The following is a 15,887-nucleotide window of genomic DNA, read 5'->3' as shown; positions in this document are numbered from 1 at the left end:
TTCCCTTTCTCCTTCGCAGCTTAAAAATCTTCTTAGGGAACAATGTTATTGTTTTTTTTAATAGTTTCAATTCCAGGGTACCTTATTTGTTGCTTTTGCTGTTTGACCCGGTCAACCAAAACTTTCTCTTCTTATCTTCCTCCTGCACATTCTTTTCCAGTCGAGTTCTTCTTTGTGGTGGCCATTTCTGACCACCGCTACAACCGCCTTCAGGAAAGGGAGTAATGGCCAGCTGGGGAGGAGAGATGCAGATCTCCTCAACCCTGCAGGCAGTCTCCCCCCTCTTCACCACCTCTTGGCTTAGCCCCAAAACCAGCCGGCTTGGGGTGCTCCAGCGGTGAGCACGGATCGAAGCCTCGCAGAGATGAGGTTTCGGTCTGTCGCCGAAGAGGCTCAAACCAGAAGTCCAGTCTGCAGATTCTTAAAGGGAGCCTTGAATCTGCATCCTCCTGTTGTCCATCCTCCTGTTGTCCATAGGTACTTGGGATCTCCCTAAAGTGTTCCAGGCCCTCATGGGCCCTCCTTTCAAACCCTTACAAATGGTGGGCCTTCGTCCTTTGACCCTCAAGGTATCCTTTCTGGTGGTGATCACATCAGCCAGGAGGGTTTCTGAACTGGCAGCCTTTCTGTGAGGCCTGATCTCTGTGTTTTCCATGACAAGTGGGTAGTGTTGCGTTTGGGCCTTACCTTTGTACCAAAAATTAACTCTTGGTTCCACAGGGCACAAGACATTATACTACCTGACTTTTGTCCCAAATTCCACCTCATCTTGGAACATCAGTAGCACACATCAGATGTGAAAAGGGGCCTCAGGATTTATCTAAAATGCACTGCTTCTTTTCGCAAAACTGAAACAATGTTTGTGTCTTTTCAACCTGTATCTTTGGGGTCTAAGGCTTCATCTCCCATATTAAGCAGGTGGATCAGGGTATGCATTTCTACCACCTATGAGGTCTTGGGTTTGCCAGCTCCCAAGAAACTGACTGCACACTCTACTTGGAGTGCAGCAATGTCGGCAACTTGGGCTACCCAGGCTCCAATCAAGGAGATTTGTAGGGCAGCTACATGGACTTCGCCTTCTCCATTTATCTGACACTATCGGCTGGATTCCTTTGCCTCTGCAGAAGCAGCATTTGGACAAAGGATACTCCAGAGTGTGCTTCCAGTGTCAGATTAGGTGGACCAGCCAGGACCCTTCCTGGGGCATGCAAGCTTTGGTATGTCCCAATGCTGGACTCTTGAAGCAGTGTGGTGGAGAAGGGGCGTTGGTAGACTTACCAGTGAACGCCCTTTCTAAACACACTGCAAGAGTGTCCAGCCCCACCCTGTGGCCATCTGGTCTTGCTTCGGGGTGGGGTGTTATTCTCATGGTGTTTGTTTTTATACCAGAGACAATCTTAGTCTGTCAAGATTCTTCGCCAGAAAAGCTGGGGCTCTCAGCAGAGGCTGGCTTTTTATAGTGGCAGACTCAGCTCTATGATATCAGAGGGTGGAGTCATATCCCAATGCTGGACTCTCTTGCAATGTGTTTAGAAAGGGAGTTCACTGGTAAGTCTACCAACGCCCCTTCCTAGCACTGCACTATAGACAAAGAACTTTATTAATGTTCCTGGATTCTGTTAGAGCATTGCCCATGTGTAGGAGTCACAATCCTGAGTGTTCCTACCATCACTGGGATAAATTTGATCTTTATTTTCCACTTTTTCTTGAATTTCTCCTTTAGTTCTTGGTGCTTCTCCAGCTTTTCATACTTCTTCCTGATATTGCTATCACTTGGCACCTCTACACTTGTTTCTACACTACTATATTCTAGTCCATGTCTACTACAACAATATCTGATTGATTGCCTAATATATGCATTTCTGTCGATCTGGAAGTTCCATAGGATCTTAGCCCTGTTATTCTCTATGACCTGTGGAATATCCTATCTGGACTTAGAAGAATCTAGCCATACACTGCAGATGTTCCTCTACATAATGCCAGTTACTTGGTTGTGCCATTCAGTGTATGTGTATGCTTTTCCTCCCTCTCCTTTCTTTTCCCTTGCCTTCCTAAAAAATAGGTAAGTAGCTGCTGCTGTGTGGGGGAGGGAGCACGGGTTTCCATGAGTGGCTGGAAAATATGAAGAGGATTGAAAATAAGGATCATGTGACCAAAGCAACAATCCTGTTGAAACAGCTACAACTTCCCCAAATTACCAAAGTAATAGGTCCCAGCATCCTGTAAGTTAGTCTACTTGAGGTATCTTTGTTTACAAAGTTTTGCCTCATTATGCACTGTTTCACCAAGCATTTTAATATTGTATATAATCATAAATAGCTAAGTTGCCAAATAATGTATGCTCATATCAGAGAATTTCAGAGATATGGAGTTTTATTTTGGAAGTTGACTGAAGACAGGTTTCTAAGGCAAAATTGAATCTATGGCTTTTTGCAACAAACCACCAAAACTACTTTTTACAGCTATAGGTAGATAGATAAGGAACTAAAAATACCAATCTAACTATTAAAAACAAAGAAGGCATGTAAAGAAATTTATCATTCTCATTTTTCTTCAGAAATTCACTTTCATAGAACAGACTGAGAGCAAATATTAAGAAATTATCAAGAATATTTATGTCAAGTTAACTGTTATTAAATCCAGTCAAAGAGGCATTGACTTATGGTTCTGCATAATGCAATAATGTAATATTTGCTACTTATTCAGAAAATACAAGGAACATTCTATACTATTTCTCTGCGATAGCAACTATGGGTCACGTATTATAAAAAATAATACAGAGTTATAAAAACTGTAGTACCACCTTGAAATCTAATTCTACAATTACAACAGCAGAAATTTCCCTTCAGTGAACTGGCAGCTCTTAAAAGTACTGTGCAGTATTTTCTTCCTCTTTCAATTATTTATTTCTTAGATCAAGACTGAATAAATAATTCTCTTCTTTGAAAATAAAAAGAAAAGAAAAGCAAGAAGGCAACAATACACTAAGCAGCAAACATTAAAAATATGCTTTATGATTTGTAGTTCGTTAATGTAGAACATAAGGATGAATTTACATTGTAATTAAAGTAGCAGTCTTTTATCCAGTTATATGGATTTATTTCAGAATGAATACCTGTAGCATTATGCAATGATATAATCTCTCTAATAAAAATATTGCATGCATATTTTAATGAAATCACATCATCACGTTCGTCACTTTGGAATCATTTCCTTTCTGAACCTAGTATCTTTGTTACTCATAAATATATGGGTTACATTTTGGAACAATATAGCAATAGCACTTAGACTTATATATTGCTTTACAGTGCTTTATAGCCCTCTCTAAGCAGTTTACAGAGTCAGCATATTTCCCCCAATTTGGGTCCTCATTTTACCTAACTTGGAAGGATAGAAGGCTGAGTCAACCTTGAACCTGGTAAGATTTGAACTGCCAATTTGCAGGTAACCAGCAGAAGTAGCCTCTAACCATTGAGCCACTGTATTTGGGGCTTCAGTAATATTAAGAGGCAATATTCTGCTTAAAAGCTAATAATTGTGAGTTGAGTTGAGAGTCAGTGACTGGTCCAAAGATATTCAGTCCATTAGTTGCATTTTGGGATGAGGTTTGCTCTGGCAACTAAAGCAAGATATTGAAAAAAAACATGATGAAAAGATGAAAACTAAATACTGCTAGTGTCAATTTTATTAACATGTAAAAATTAGGTTAAAAAATAATTTTACAGATTTCTAAATGGTGATAGAGTGAAGGCTGGTATCAGTTATACCCAGTTCATCTTTTTGTTGAAATGCATGGTCACACCCAAGAATATTCAACCCTTATTTCCTGCCTCACCAGCTCCAGCCTTCACAACAATGCAACAAACAAGGAGTTTTTAGTCCTGTGAGAAACAAGGGACGACATCCTCTTGCATATGCCGTACGCATAAGCCTTTGACAGAGGACTTCTATAAATATCTTTCAAGTAACAATGCTACAGTTTCTTGAGAACTCAACCATTCCTAGAAAACTATTTATAGTTTTAATTTGTTATCTATAGTACTGTGTAGATTTCCGTGATGGCATCCAGCAATGGAAGAGGCTGCTGATTTTTGGATTATGTAAGAAGTTGTATACATGTTTCTTAAAAATAAGAAAGGTCTAAACTTCCTTTTTGTGCATATTACAAAAGGGAGATTACTCACTATTTTTCTCTATGAAATAAGCAGTGTGGCAAAACTCATGCCTCAATGATTACCTCAAGATCAACAATATGCTGAATATAATGATACTTATGAATAAACTCTACTTAAATCCACATGTGCCAAAAGAGTTCAGAATTTTTTGAATTTCTCTTAAATAGAATTGAGAAATAGGTTTTTATATACACCCCATATCATACATCATTTGCAATTTTTAATTTTAAAATTGAACTATTTTTAATACTTAATGGACAGGCAAAATTAATTGCATTAAATAATTGTAATTAATTAATTTTTAATTTAATATAATTATTTTTTATTGTTTTTAGGAAAAAAGAGAGCACTCTTTTTCATAAATATCTATGGAATGTTAACAATTTAACTTTGGCTGAATTGTACCTTTTAGGTTTCCTATGCTGTTTTCATGTGAAATTGTTAGAACTGGTTTTTCAACTCCTGTAACCACGTGGAATTTTCAGTAAATTTATATTATTGGTAAAAAAAAAAAGTTTCTTTTGCTGTCTAACCTAGTGGGACAGCTGGCACAAAGTTGAATGACACATGACAAATAGTGATTAATATTATTTGTGGAAAACTTTCACATTGTTAGCCAGCAAGATGAAAAAGGAACTCAATTCCCCCAAGACATCCCCACCCAATAAGACAGAAACTTTAGAAAAAACACCCTAGAGAATATTTCTTTGTAAAACAGAAACATTCTTAAAGATCCAGAAACATTAAACAAGTAAACATTGTTCGATTTTAAGATGTAAAGAAAAATGATCACACAATGATGTATCTTAATTGAAAGTATATTGCTAATGGTTTTAAAATTAAAAGGAAAGGTATTAATTTATACTCCATCATAAAAAGTACCATATTTTTCAGACTATAAGATGCTCCGAAGTATAAAACACATCTAGCTTTTGGAGAGCAAAACAAGAAAAAAAAATCTGCCTCTGCCTCCCAGCAATGTGCCTCCTTGCAGCAAATAGCAAACAGCCTGGTCAGCTTCAGCACAGCCTGATTAGCACAAGCAGCTGATTGTCGGTTGGATTGGCCTCAACAATCAGTTGTTTCAGGCTGCAGGGATGGCCATTGCCTATTGACACCTCTGTACGCTCCATTTTTGGCCTCTGCATCCCATTTTTGGCCTCCGCACACCCCATTTTTGACCTGGCAGATAGGCGGGCCTTCGGCAATATTTGCTATATAAGATGCACAGACATTTCTACCCACTTTGCGGGGGGGGGGGGAAAGTGTGTCTTATACACCGAAAAATATGGTATATTATGTGAAAACTATTTAATCATTTTGAAGTTAATTATCAGTTTTGATTTTATTTCACCTTTAGTACAATCCTTTCAAAAATAATATGTGTATATAAAACACAATGTGTAAAATAGTGATGATACGGAACAATGCTATTGTTTTTATAGCAAAGGACAGATGGATGAGGTAGAAAAAATATTTTCTAAAGACACATTTTAAATTTGAATAGGTTAAAAAAGACTTGAAGCAAAAATATACAGAAAAGTCATGCTCGATATCACAATGCAGTCCTGAATAATAAATGTTATGTCAAAATATTTAAGTGGTATTTCTAGTCAAACTCCTTTAGGTTGGCTTTGTCAGGGTCATAAAATAGTAGGACTGAAATATGTTATTTAGCATTTCTGTGATTAATTGACAATTTATGTGTCATCAATATCAATAGGCAGGAACACATTGAACCTTGGGGTCAGCATTGTGTTTTGGCTCCAAGCTACAATATTCAACCATAGTCCAGGGACTGTTCCTGTGACTGTGCATTGTAGCCTACATATTGCAGGATAATCTCACATCTGGTTAATCTTTGCAACAATATATCTTGTTAGTAGGTTACTAAGCACCCAACAGCTTATGGGGGCAATGATTGATGCCATCAGAATGCAGCCCAGGGTTTATTTATTTATTCATTAGAATTGTTGAACTGCCCAATAGCTGTAGCTTTCTGAGTGATTAACAATAAACACAAGAAAATAAAGGAAAGGATCAATTCATGTTAAAATATATCCAATAAAATATAAAATAAACACTACAAAGTAGGTAGAGGAAGTAATCAAAATGAATTTAATTATAAATTAAATTATAATCATTATAATTATAATTATTAATTACACATAATGAATTATATTAAAATATAATTAAAAAGCATAAAAGCATTCTGGTAAAGTCTGATCTCCTATCCTGCTATTGAATTTAAATTTTAAATGAAAGTGATGTGTATATGAAGGTATTCAGTTTAGGATGAGAAACAGTACAATAAAAACTGAAACTCTTGATGCTACTACATGCATAATTATGTTGGGTAACACTGGCAAAAACAAGGAAATTATTTTTCAAGAAAGAAAACGTGAGCTCTGCTTTGCATATGATTTGTATACAATACATAGCCAAGTAAAATAACAAGTCAGATACTGGAAGATTTACGCTTCCTTATTTAGGCTTCAAGTTCATACTAAAAAGACAGCTTTGATTTGCAAAATGATTTTAACCTTTATTAACATCAATTATTCCCCCAGCACTGATGTTAACTTCATATACAAGTTTCCGATTATGAACTTAGTCATAATGCTACTATTTATATCTCTATAAAGTTAGTTCATTGCAATACAAATAGTAGTGCTAATGGCATTAACAGCAGCATTCAGCAGCATCACAGATACTAAAAGTTCTCTGCGGTTGTATTTCTGTGTATATTAATCAATTGGATAATTTGGACTATTCACCTATACTTAATTGAATAGTCCAAGTTATGTAATTGGTTCCATAATAAACATGAATTCCCTTAAGAAGAAAACCAAGTACATCTATCCAGCATACAATAATTCTTTATAAATATTTCTGATAAAAGTTATTGATATATTTTAATATAGATCAGGGGTGTCAAACTCAAGGCTTGGAAGCTGTATCCAGCCCATGGGGTGCTTAGATCTGGCCCATGGGGTTGCCCTGGAACAGTGAAGTCTCGGCCTGCGGTGCCTCTGCCAGTAAAAATGGAGCTCGGGAGAGCCACGGCCAGCCCTCTTGAGCTCTGTTTTTGCTGGCAAAGGTTTTCAGCAGGCCATTGCAGCCAAAAACTGAGCTTGAGAGCCCTTTTTCACTGGCAGAGCACTTAGGCTACCACAGGTGCTGACACGAGTGATGTTGAGCTGCCACGCCCACCCTGGCCATGTCCACCCCAGCCCCCCGAGATCAAACACAATCCTGATGCGGCCCTCAATGAAATTGAGTTTGACACCCCTGATATAGTGGTGGGATTCATATTTTTTTTACTACCGATTCTGTGGGCATGGCTTTGTGGGCGTGGCAAGGGAAAGATACTGTAAAATCTCCAATCAGAGGTGATATTTGCTAGTTCTCTGAACTACTCAAAATTTCCATTACCGGTTCTTCAGAACTGGTCAGAACTTGCTGAATACCACCTCTGCCCTGATATAGATCATGTAAAAACATATCTTAAAGGCTTTTATCAAGCTGAAACTTGTCTTAGATATTTTTGGTCTTGATATAATTCTCTTGTAATGTGGATGTCTCTCAGATATTGTAAGATCTCACTGAGTTATTACAATCCACCCTCATTTGCAAGAGTGATAGCTGGATGTTGATACCTTCAATTCTCTCAGTGATGATGCAGAGATAGCTTTATGAGAAACAGAATGAGAAGAGGTTTTAACACAAAATAATAGTAGTAATTACTTACGGTCTCCATAGCAACGCAGAGAACCCACAGTTAACTTGGCATCAGAACCTGGTCGAGCAATATCTCCAACTACCACTTGACTGATAGGTAAATGATCTTTGTAAGATAAAAGACCAGCATCTTTTCTCCTATGTAATGAAAAGAAATAAAACTCAAACATACTTAATAAGATGTTTAGTGAAAGTCTGAGTCAACCTTGAGCTAGTCAGGATTGAACTCCTGACAGTGAACAGAGTCAGCCTGCAATGTATTCTAACCACTGTATTATTAAAATATTTTATTGCTGCATTTCATCCTCTAGATCAAGGGTCTTCAAACTTGGCAAGTTTAAGACTTGTGGACTTCAACTCCAAGAATTCCTGAGATAACATGACTGGAGGAGGAATTCTGGGAGTTGGTCCACAAGTCTTAAAGCTGTTAAGTTTGAAGACCCCTGATCTAGATCTGCCATTGTATAAGCTTCCATTTTTTTCACCACTCCTGGGATTCAACTATGCTCAAGGATGTTGTTTTCTAACAGCTGACAATCTTTCCCTTACATAAATGTTTTCACCTTTAAGAGGCATGGACTTCAACTCCCAGAATAGAGTTAAAATCCATACTTCTTAAGTTGCTGAAATTTATTCATTTACATTTACCATCTTACTATAAGGTAACTCTGAGTGGCTTAAAGACATAAAAATACATCTATATTAAAACATGAGTACATTAAAATCAATATTAAAAATTAAGGGCTTGTGGAGAGGGAGAGATGGAATGGGGGGGGGGGGCAAGATCTGTTGTTACTTGATCAACCATCTCCACTCTGCTGTTCCCCCATTAGGGCCCAGACCAACTGGCAGAGGCAGGTCTTTAGCCCTTGTAAAAGAATATCAGAGTTGGGGCCAACCTCACATCAGGAGGCAAGATGTTCCAGAAGACAGGAGCAACAGCTGAGAATATCTGCCTCCTGGACATCGCCATCCAGAATAATTGGGTTGATGGTATCCACAGCATGTCTCCTTTGCTGTCACAAGAGGGAAGGACAAATTTCACCAGGGTGAGATGGTACCTCAAGTAATCTGGACCCATTCCATGAAGGGCTTTGAAGGTGATCACCAACACCTTGAACTGCATCCAGAAGGAGATCAGCAACCAATGCAGGTTGCAGAACAGTGGTGTCACAGGGGCCATTCTTGCCCCCCCCCCCCAAAAAAAAGTGTGAGATTACTAGGGAGAAATGTTGAGGAACACTTCCATAGAAACCTGTTGTCAGTACAGCTATTAACAGATTGGTTCAATTACAGTTTTGAGACTGAAAAATCAAATGAAATATATTTGATAATGTCATGTAGAATTCAACCTGCCAGGAACAGTGATCAGTCATTCCACTCTATAAGTTGTCCTGGAGACATTGCTGAATAAAGGTCTATTTCATATGAAAGCCAGCCAACAATCATTTTGTATGTGTGGAGACTAGTTCTTTTGCAACTTGACCACTGGAGAAGCAATTAATTGCTGCTCTCATGCTGAATTATATTTGGGTTTTACTGCTTAACTAGTACATGCTTATTTGGGGGGGTGATTTCTTGTACCATTCTTTATTATAATTTATCTTGGTTTGTTGGAGGATGGGGCAGGAAGAAGACAAAATGGAGAGCAGAGACAAAGTCACAAAAATGAAATGTGAAAGAGGATTTATCACAGAAATTGATTTAACATAATTTAGGCATCAGTAGAATTAGTAGGAAATATATATTAATATTTATTGGAAATTTTCCCAGTGATTGTGGACCCATCTTATTAATTGACAATAACAAAAAGCATTATTGCTTCATTATTCATTATTGTAAGGATGTTTCATACCATTAACTATTTGCTTGGTCACCAGTAAGCATCAGATTAATTTGGTACAAAGGAAAACATATTTTTAAAGGAAATGCAATTAAAGCAATTAAGAAAACAACATTAATATTTTAGAATATTATTTCTTTGGAATAGTTGCCTAACTTCTATGATTAGGAAAGCAATTAGAAGCTTAATTAGTATGCTTTTCAAATAGCATTAAACTGCTTTTCAAACAGCATTAAACAAAGGCTGTAAGTACTGGACTGTTTTATTTTGAGTTGGTTTTCATTTGTTTATTTTTATTGTACTTCGTTATTTATTTCAAGAATATCTGTACTGCATTTCAAAACAGGTTTTCCCAAAGTGATTTATAAACCACAAAACCCCCAAAGTAAATACTAATACTATAAAACCACATTAAAATCCCATTAAATCTAATAAGCAGATAAATCACACAACCCAATAAAATAATAAAATATAAGCCCAAATTAATCACAGAAAAATGTACTTTACAGTAATAATTAAATCTTCCTGAAATCAAAAGTGTTCTCTTATACATAACTACAGCAGTGGTGGATTCAAATTTTTTTTTTTTACTACCGGTTCTGTGGTCATGGCAGTGGAAGGAAAGTATAAAATCTCCATTCCCACCCCAGTCCAAGGGGAGGATACTGTGAAGACCCAGCTGATCAGCTGGGACTCTGGAGGCAGAGAATAGATGGGGGCAGGGCCTGTCAGAAGTGGTATTTGCCAGTTCTCTGAACTACTCAAAATTTCCGCTCCCGGTTCTCCAGAACTGGTCAGAACCTGCTGAATACCACCTCTGAACTACACACATACATATGCACACAAATATTTATGAAATGTACAAATTCATACAGGGGTATCTATAGGAATATCATTTCTATTGCTTAAATATAATTATATCCTCCAGAATTCTAAACATAATTTTCAAATATAAATATAAAGTTATTTATATTTAGTATTTTTCTAAATAACTTTGAACCCAGAGATAACTTTTGAGAACATATGCAAAGAGTAAAACATGACCTCAGCCTGGGAAATCAATTCACTAAGACAAAAAAACCTCAACATTGCTGCATCTTATTTCTCTTTTGTATAAGATAGCGGTAAGGACAGATTTTTTAAGATATTCTTAATTACAGTTTATATCAACTAAAGTTTATATTTATTCATTTATTTTCTTTATTTGATTTTGTCAAGCAATTATAAGATAACAGGTATAAGTATAAACATAGTTATGAATACATGAAATGGATACATATAAGAAAAATAAAAAGAAACAATAGGACAGGGATGGTAGCATCTTTTTTACTGAATTGCCTGTAGTCTGAAAGGCTGACAGTGGGTGTGGGCAATCACAAAGGATTTTCAGATTAGCGAGCAAAGGAAGCACTGGACTCAATAGGATTCAGAGTCATCTTCTTATTTACTTGAGGCTGCTATTAGCTTGTCTTCATTTTAAAAATTAACTTAAAATCAATTAAAAGCAAATGAAATAGGCAAAGCAGTTTGTTTGGTACTGGAATGATTTAGAGACCGTGGCTCAAAAGTATCTGTTACAAATCAAGACAGTGAAAGAATAGTGAAATATGAGTCATGGTTTCTTAAGACAAAGCCTGGTTTTCATATGGAGTTTATATTAGTACCTGACAATTCATATTTAATTAATTGTGCTCTTTGCGGAGGCCCATATTCAGATTCAAGACTACTTGACTGTTTATAATAAAATACAAATGTCTTACAAAACCTGACAGTTGTATGAAGATTCAGGGAGGTATTAAGGTGAAGACATTTGACAGGTATCCCAAAAGAAAAACTGGTATAAGTGAATTTCAAGTGTTAGAGATGTAGAATTCAGGATGAGGAAGTGTTAAGATGGGACTTGTAATATTAATTTCTTGTAACATGAATTAGTTCCTTGTAATATGAATTAGCTAACAAATTATTCTGGTAAATAACCTAACTTTTAAAATCTTTAGTTTGCTTTTTGAAATTATTTTGTGATTGACTTTGTTTATCAGAACAATTGCTTTATGAATTTGTATGCATCTAATGGAAGCTCTTTTTTTGAGAGAGAGCAGAATACTTTTTCAAATTCTAATGTATTCGTGGATCCAAAAATTTGATTTGAGCTTCTGTTGGCTGTAATCCTGACAAGAATATGATACTGATTGTAATGGTTTGTCACTGATTGATTATGGATCATACAGTTTTCTGATCTCTCTAAATAAGTGTTTTACAAAATTAGCCCATTTTCTTATTTTTTTCCTGGAGAAAAGATGAAGTTCTGAACATTAGCCATATTCTGAGAGGCGGCAAATAATAAAAGGGAACATACAAACCAGATGGATAAAAATAAAATTTTGGAACTGCTTGGTAATCATGGCAAAATTAATTCATTTACCACATTACACCTTCATAATATTGATTAACGAGTTTTTTTCTAGAGATTTGGCTAGATTTCTGGAATCAATAAGCTATACATTTTTCTGTTAATAATATTCTCATCAACGGGTTAGATACCACAGTTCTGAGAGAGAACCAGAGAAGGATTTAAACTAGGTTCTATCTGATCTTCTTGTGTTTGGATAATTTCAACATAGCAGACTGAAGACAGAAGGATAGGATACTTAAAGAATTATTGTACCTATGCTTTTCATCCTTGTTTCTTCTAGCTAGTGAAACTGACCATTCATGACAGTGATAGATGTAATAGTCCTGAAGGAGGCAATAGGAAAGGGTTTTCTTTTCTTTTATTTTATTTTTTTGAGATCCTGGGTCTTCATTTCTTTGGCTATGAGAAATTACTGCTCAGTTCATAGTTTCTAAGCAGGATCTCAGTCAGGTCAGGATATTTCATCTGTCAATTCTATTGCTATGTACATTTTATATGATAGCAATAATTTACTTTGGTATGGTTGACTTGGTAAACTTGATAAATTATTTAAGTTCAACAAGGATGGGTGTAAGTAAGCCTATTTATTTTCCTTGGCCTCCAAACAGCTTTTGATATCATTACCTTCTGGACCCTTGCTCAGAGTCTGACATAATTTTATCCAGACTTAATCCTTCTGAAGAGATTGATCAGAAAGTGTTACTGTCAGATTTTTATTGTATCCCTTGGCCACTGTTTTGTAGCCTGGACATTTATTTACTGGTATTTGATGCTGTTTGGGGGTTTTATTCTACTGTAATTATCATTTGCATGTGTGTTGTATTGTATGATAGCTTTTAAAGATTCTGTGCCTAGAACAGGAATAGTCAAAGGAATACAAAGTCTATATTGTCACATTAGCTAATTTATAGGAGCCACTTTATTTTCTAAAATAACAAAAACACTGAATATTTTTATTGGAAAAAGCTCTTTTGATACAAGCAGTGGGATTTTCAGTTGTCACCAGAGCTCATCAGAATGCTTGGTACTTAAAGAATTCATATTCCACAAATGAAATTGAATTAATAACAGAATCCATCCAGAATTCTGATACCATTGTAGATATTTTGAAATAATCACAACTGAAGTGCTTAGTATTTAGAGAATAATCCCATTATCTGAATACTTTAAAATGTTTTTAAGGAAAATAATATTTCTTGTCTTCTCTTTCCAAAAATATTTCTCTAACAGAAAAATGTTTACATTTGCAAAGTTATAGATTCTAATAATAAAAGAAAATGTAAATGTAAATTCTGTAGTTGTAATAAATAGGATAATAGCATATCTTTGAATACTTTTACTATTTTTACTTCCTCTGAAGTATGGAAATTTAAGAATTAAAAAATCATGCTAAAGATATATTTATCATAAGACAGGCCTACCCGACCGAGATAACCAGGTAAAAAAGCACAGTTATTTATTTGAGATACTATTCTTTCACCATCTTGTTTATACCAGCTATGTTTTTTTCAACATAGACCACCCTGTCCTTGAATGGCTGGGTGGACTGGACATTAACATTTGAACCACTATAATTCCATGTATTTGTCATATGCAAAATAAATAAATAAATAAAACCAGCTGTAATGCCAAAGGGTAATGCCAAAAAACAACAAAAAGCCAAATAAACGTTATCTCCTTTTTGTATATTCATGAATTGGAATAGAGCATGGTAACAAGGTCAGCCAATGAATAAGCATAGCAACTAAGTCAGCCAATGAGGACTGTTTGGAAACTGAAACTAGAAGTAGTCTAAGTGCAGCTCTATATAAATCTCTGTAGCTCTGAAGCTATGTTAAGCTCTGAGTCTGTCTATTGAAAATGAAACTGCTTCTCTCCTCTGCTGTGTGTCTTGCTTGCCTGCTGAACTAAAGTGAAACTGATGTCTTTTCTGAGCTCTTGAGTTTCTGTTCTGCTCTGAACTGTAACATGTCTGCTTCTATTTGAATTTCTCCATGTTGGAGAAATCTACAATTGATATTGCAAATTTATTTTATGTGTAAATTTATGTGTAAAGAAGTTAAATGAAACCTCAGCCATCTGTGTTTACTTTTCTGGTGCTGAATTTACATTGCAATACTCTGAACACTTTTTACTAATGGAGAAAAATAAGGATATCTTAAACACCATATCCAGAAGTCAATTTGAGGGATCTCCTAAGACAAATTTCCAAATGGCAGCTTCATAGCAAAAATTACCATCAAGGTACTTACTTTTTAAAAAAATTGGAACAAAAATTTATCAAGAGCCCAATAAAAGCAGAGATGAGTTAGAATTTAAAGAACAAGATGAGGCATCAAAGCAAGAACTTAATGAAAGAAGATAGACTCATATTAAAAGGTGACTAAATCTCAGAGAAAACTAGTTCAGAAGGAAGCTGGATAGATTTTGTTTACAAGTTGGCTGTGAATGAATTCTGATCTGATCTGCCAAAGGCAATTGTTACAATTTTCCAAAAAGAAGCATTGATATAGTATAATAATATGTTAATTTCTATACAAAATGTATAAATAAAGCCGTAAGAAACTAAAAAAAAAACAACCTGTTATTTTCACATCTCAAGTGTTTTAATGTTGAAAATGCATGAAGAAATCATTTATTTTTATTCTTGATATAAAAAATTCACTGTATATATTTTAAATTGTATATAAACAGTTCATCTTGAAATGAAACAGTATATTGTTAACCTTAAACCTATTTAAAATTTAGAGTTGTACACAGTGATAATGCGCTCTAGTTTACAAAGAATTTAAAAAATTACCAGAACATAATACTATGTTTTAATGCATCTTGTATTTTTTTATTGTCTTAGAATAAAAATAAAATAAAATAAAAATAACTATTCACCAGGCATCTTGATCTTGGCCATCAATATTGAATATTTCTACAAAAGATGAAGTACAAAAATACTTAACTTTTCTCTTATGTAATTTCTTTCATTCAGATTATGAGTATTTCTAAATTTTCATTTAAAAATGATAAATGTGTTATTCCAGCCCATGACTTCTTTTGCACTCAATTATTTTTTGAGAAAAATCAAAATATAAATTGCTACTTCATAGTAAGCCTAGTAAGCCTAGTAAGTTACTGTAGCTAAGAAAGATAATATCTTTTGCAGGAATAATTCTGAATAGAAAGAAAAGTATTTTGGGCAGAACTTAGAGGCTAAAATAAATTTCATCATTTATCATTTCTAGAGAAACAGAAGAGCTATGGTTTTGAGGTATCATTGGCCAGAGGCTGTTGCCAGCAGAGGTTAAAAGGCTTGAAACAAATTTGTCGAGCAGTTGAGCTGCAGTGAAGAAGAAAAGAACCTTGAAAGAAAATAAGAACAGAAGGTGAAGAGAAAAAAGGCTGCCTTGGAAATGGCAGTGCTTAAAACAATAGTTAGTAATACAAAAAGTTTCTGTTCTGTACGTGCTGGTTGAGGTGGAGATGCTAATAATTAATAGAGAAACTGAATAAATGTGACTCATAATTGGAAATCAGCCCACATTTTTGTTTATAACTTCCCTACATTCACTTTAAATAATAATAATAAGTTTAAATTTAATTCTATCTATGATACTTTATAGTACACATTCATACACATAATTGCTTTCCCAGCTAGTAAAGTTTTTCCTATGAATAAATTATTTCCTCAATGAGGCAATACCTTTCAGAGAAATCTTTCTGG

General features: G+C 35.2%; 1 protein-coding gene across 2 annotated transcripts in view; it reads right to left on the bottom strand.

The window, feature by feature from the left end:
• CNTNAP2 (contactin associated protein 2) overlaps positions 1-15,887 on the bottom strand; it is a 1,285,310-nt gene that overhangs the window by 161,691 nt on the left and 1,107,732 nt on the right. For both annotated transcript variants that reach the window (XM_087946425.1, XM_087946426.1), the window contains one exon: positions 7,927-8,054. In XM_087946425.1, the coding sequence (XP_087802551.1) occupies positions 7,927-8,054 (128 nt within the window). The remainder of the gene's footprint in view (positions 1-7,926; positions 8,055-15,887) is intronic.

This window comes from Notechis scutatus, chromosome Z (genome assembly GCF_049901735.1).
Source record: "Notechis scutatus isolate UNSWTSFEM ecotype Mainland chromosome Z, rNotScu1.2, whole genome shotgun sequence".
Lineage (NCBI taxonomy): Eukaryota > Metazoa > Chordata > Lepidosauria > Squamata > Elapidae > Notechis > Notechis scutatus.
The sequence above is the reverse complement of the archived record's forward strand: the minus strand, read 5'-3'. Positions and strand labels throughout refer to the sequence as shown.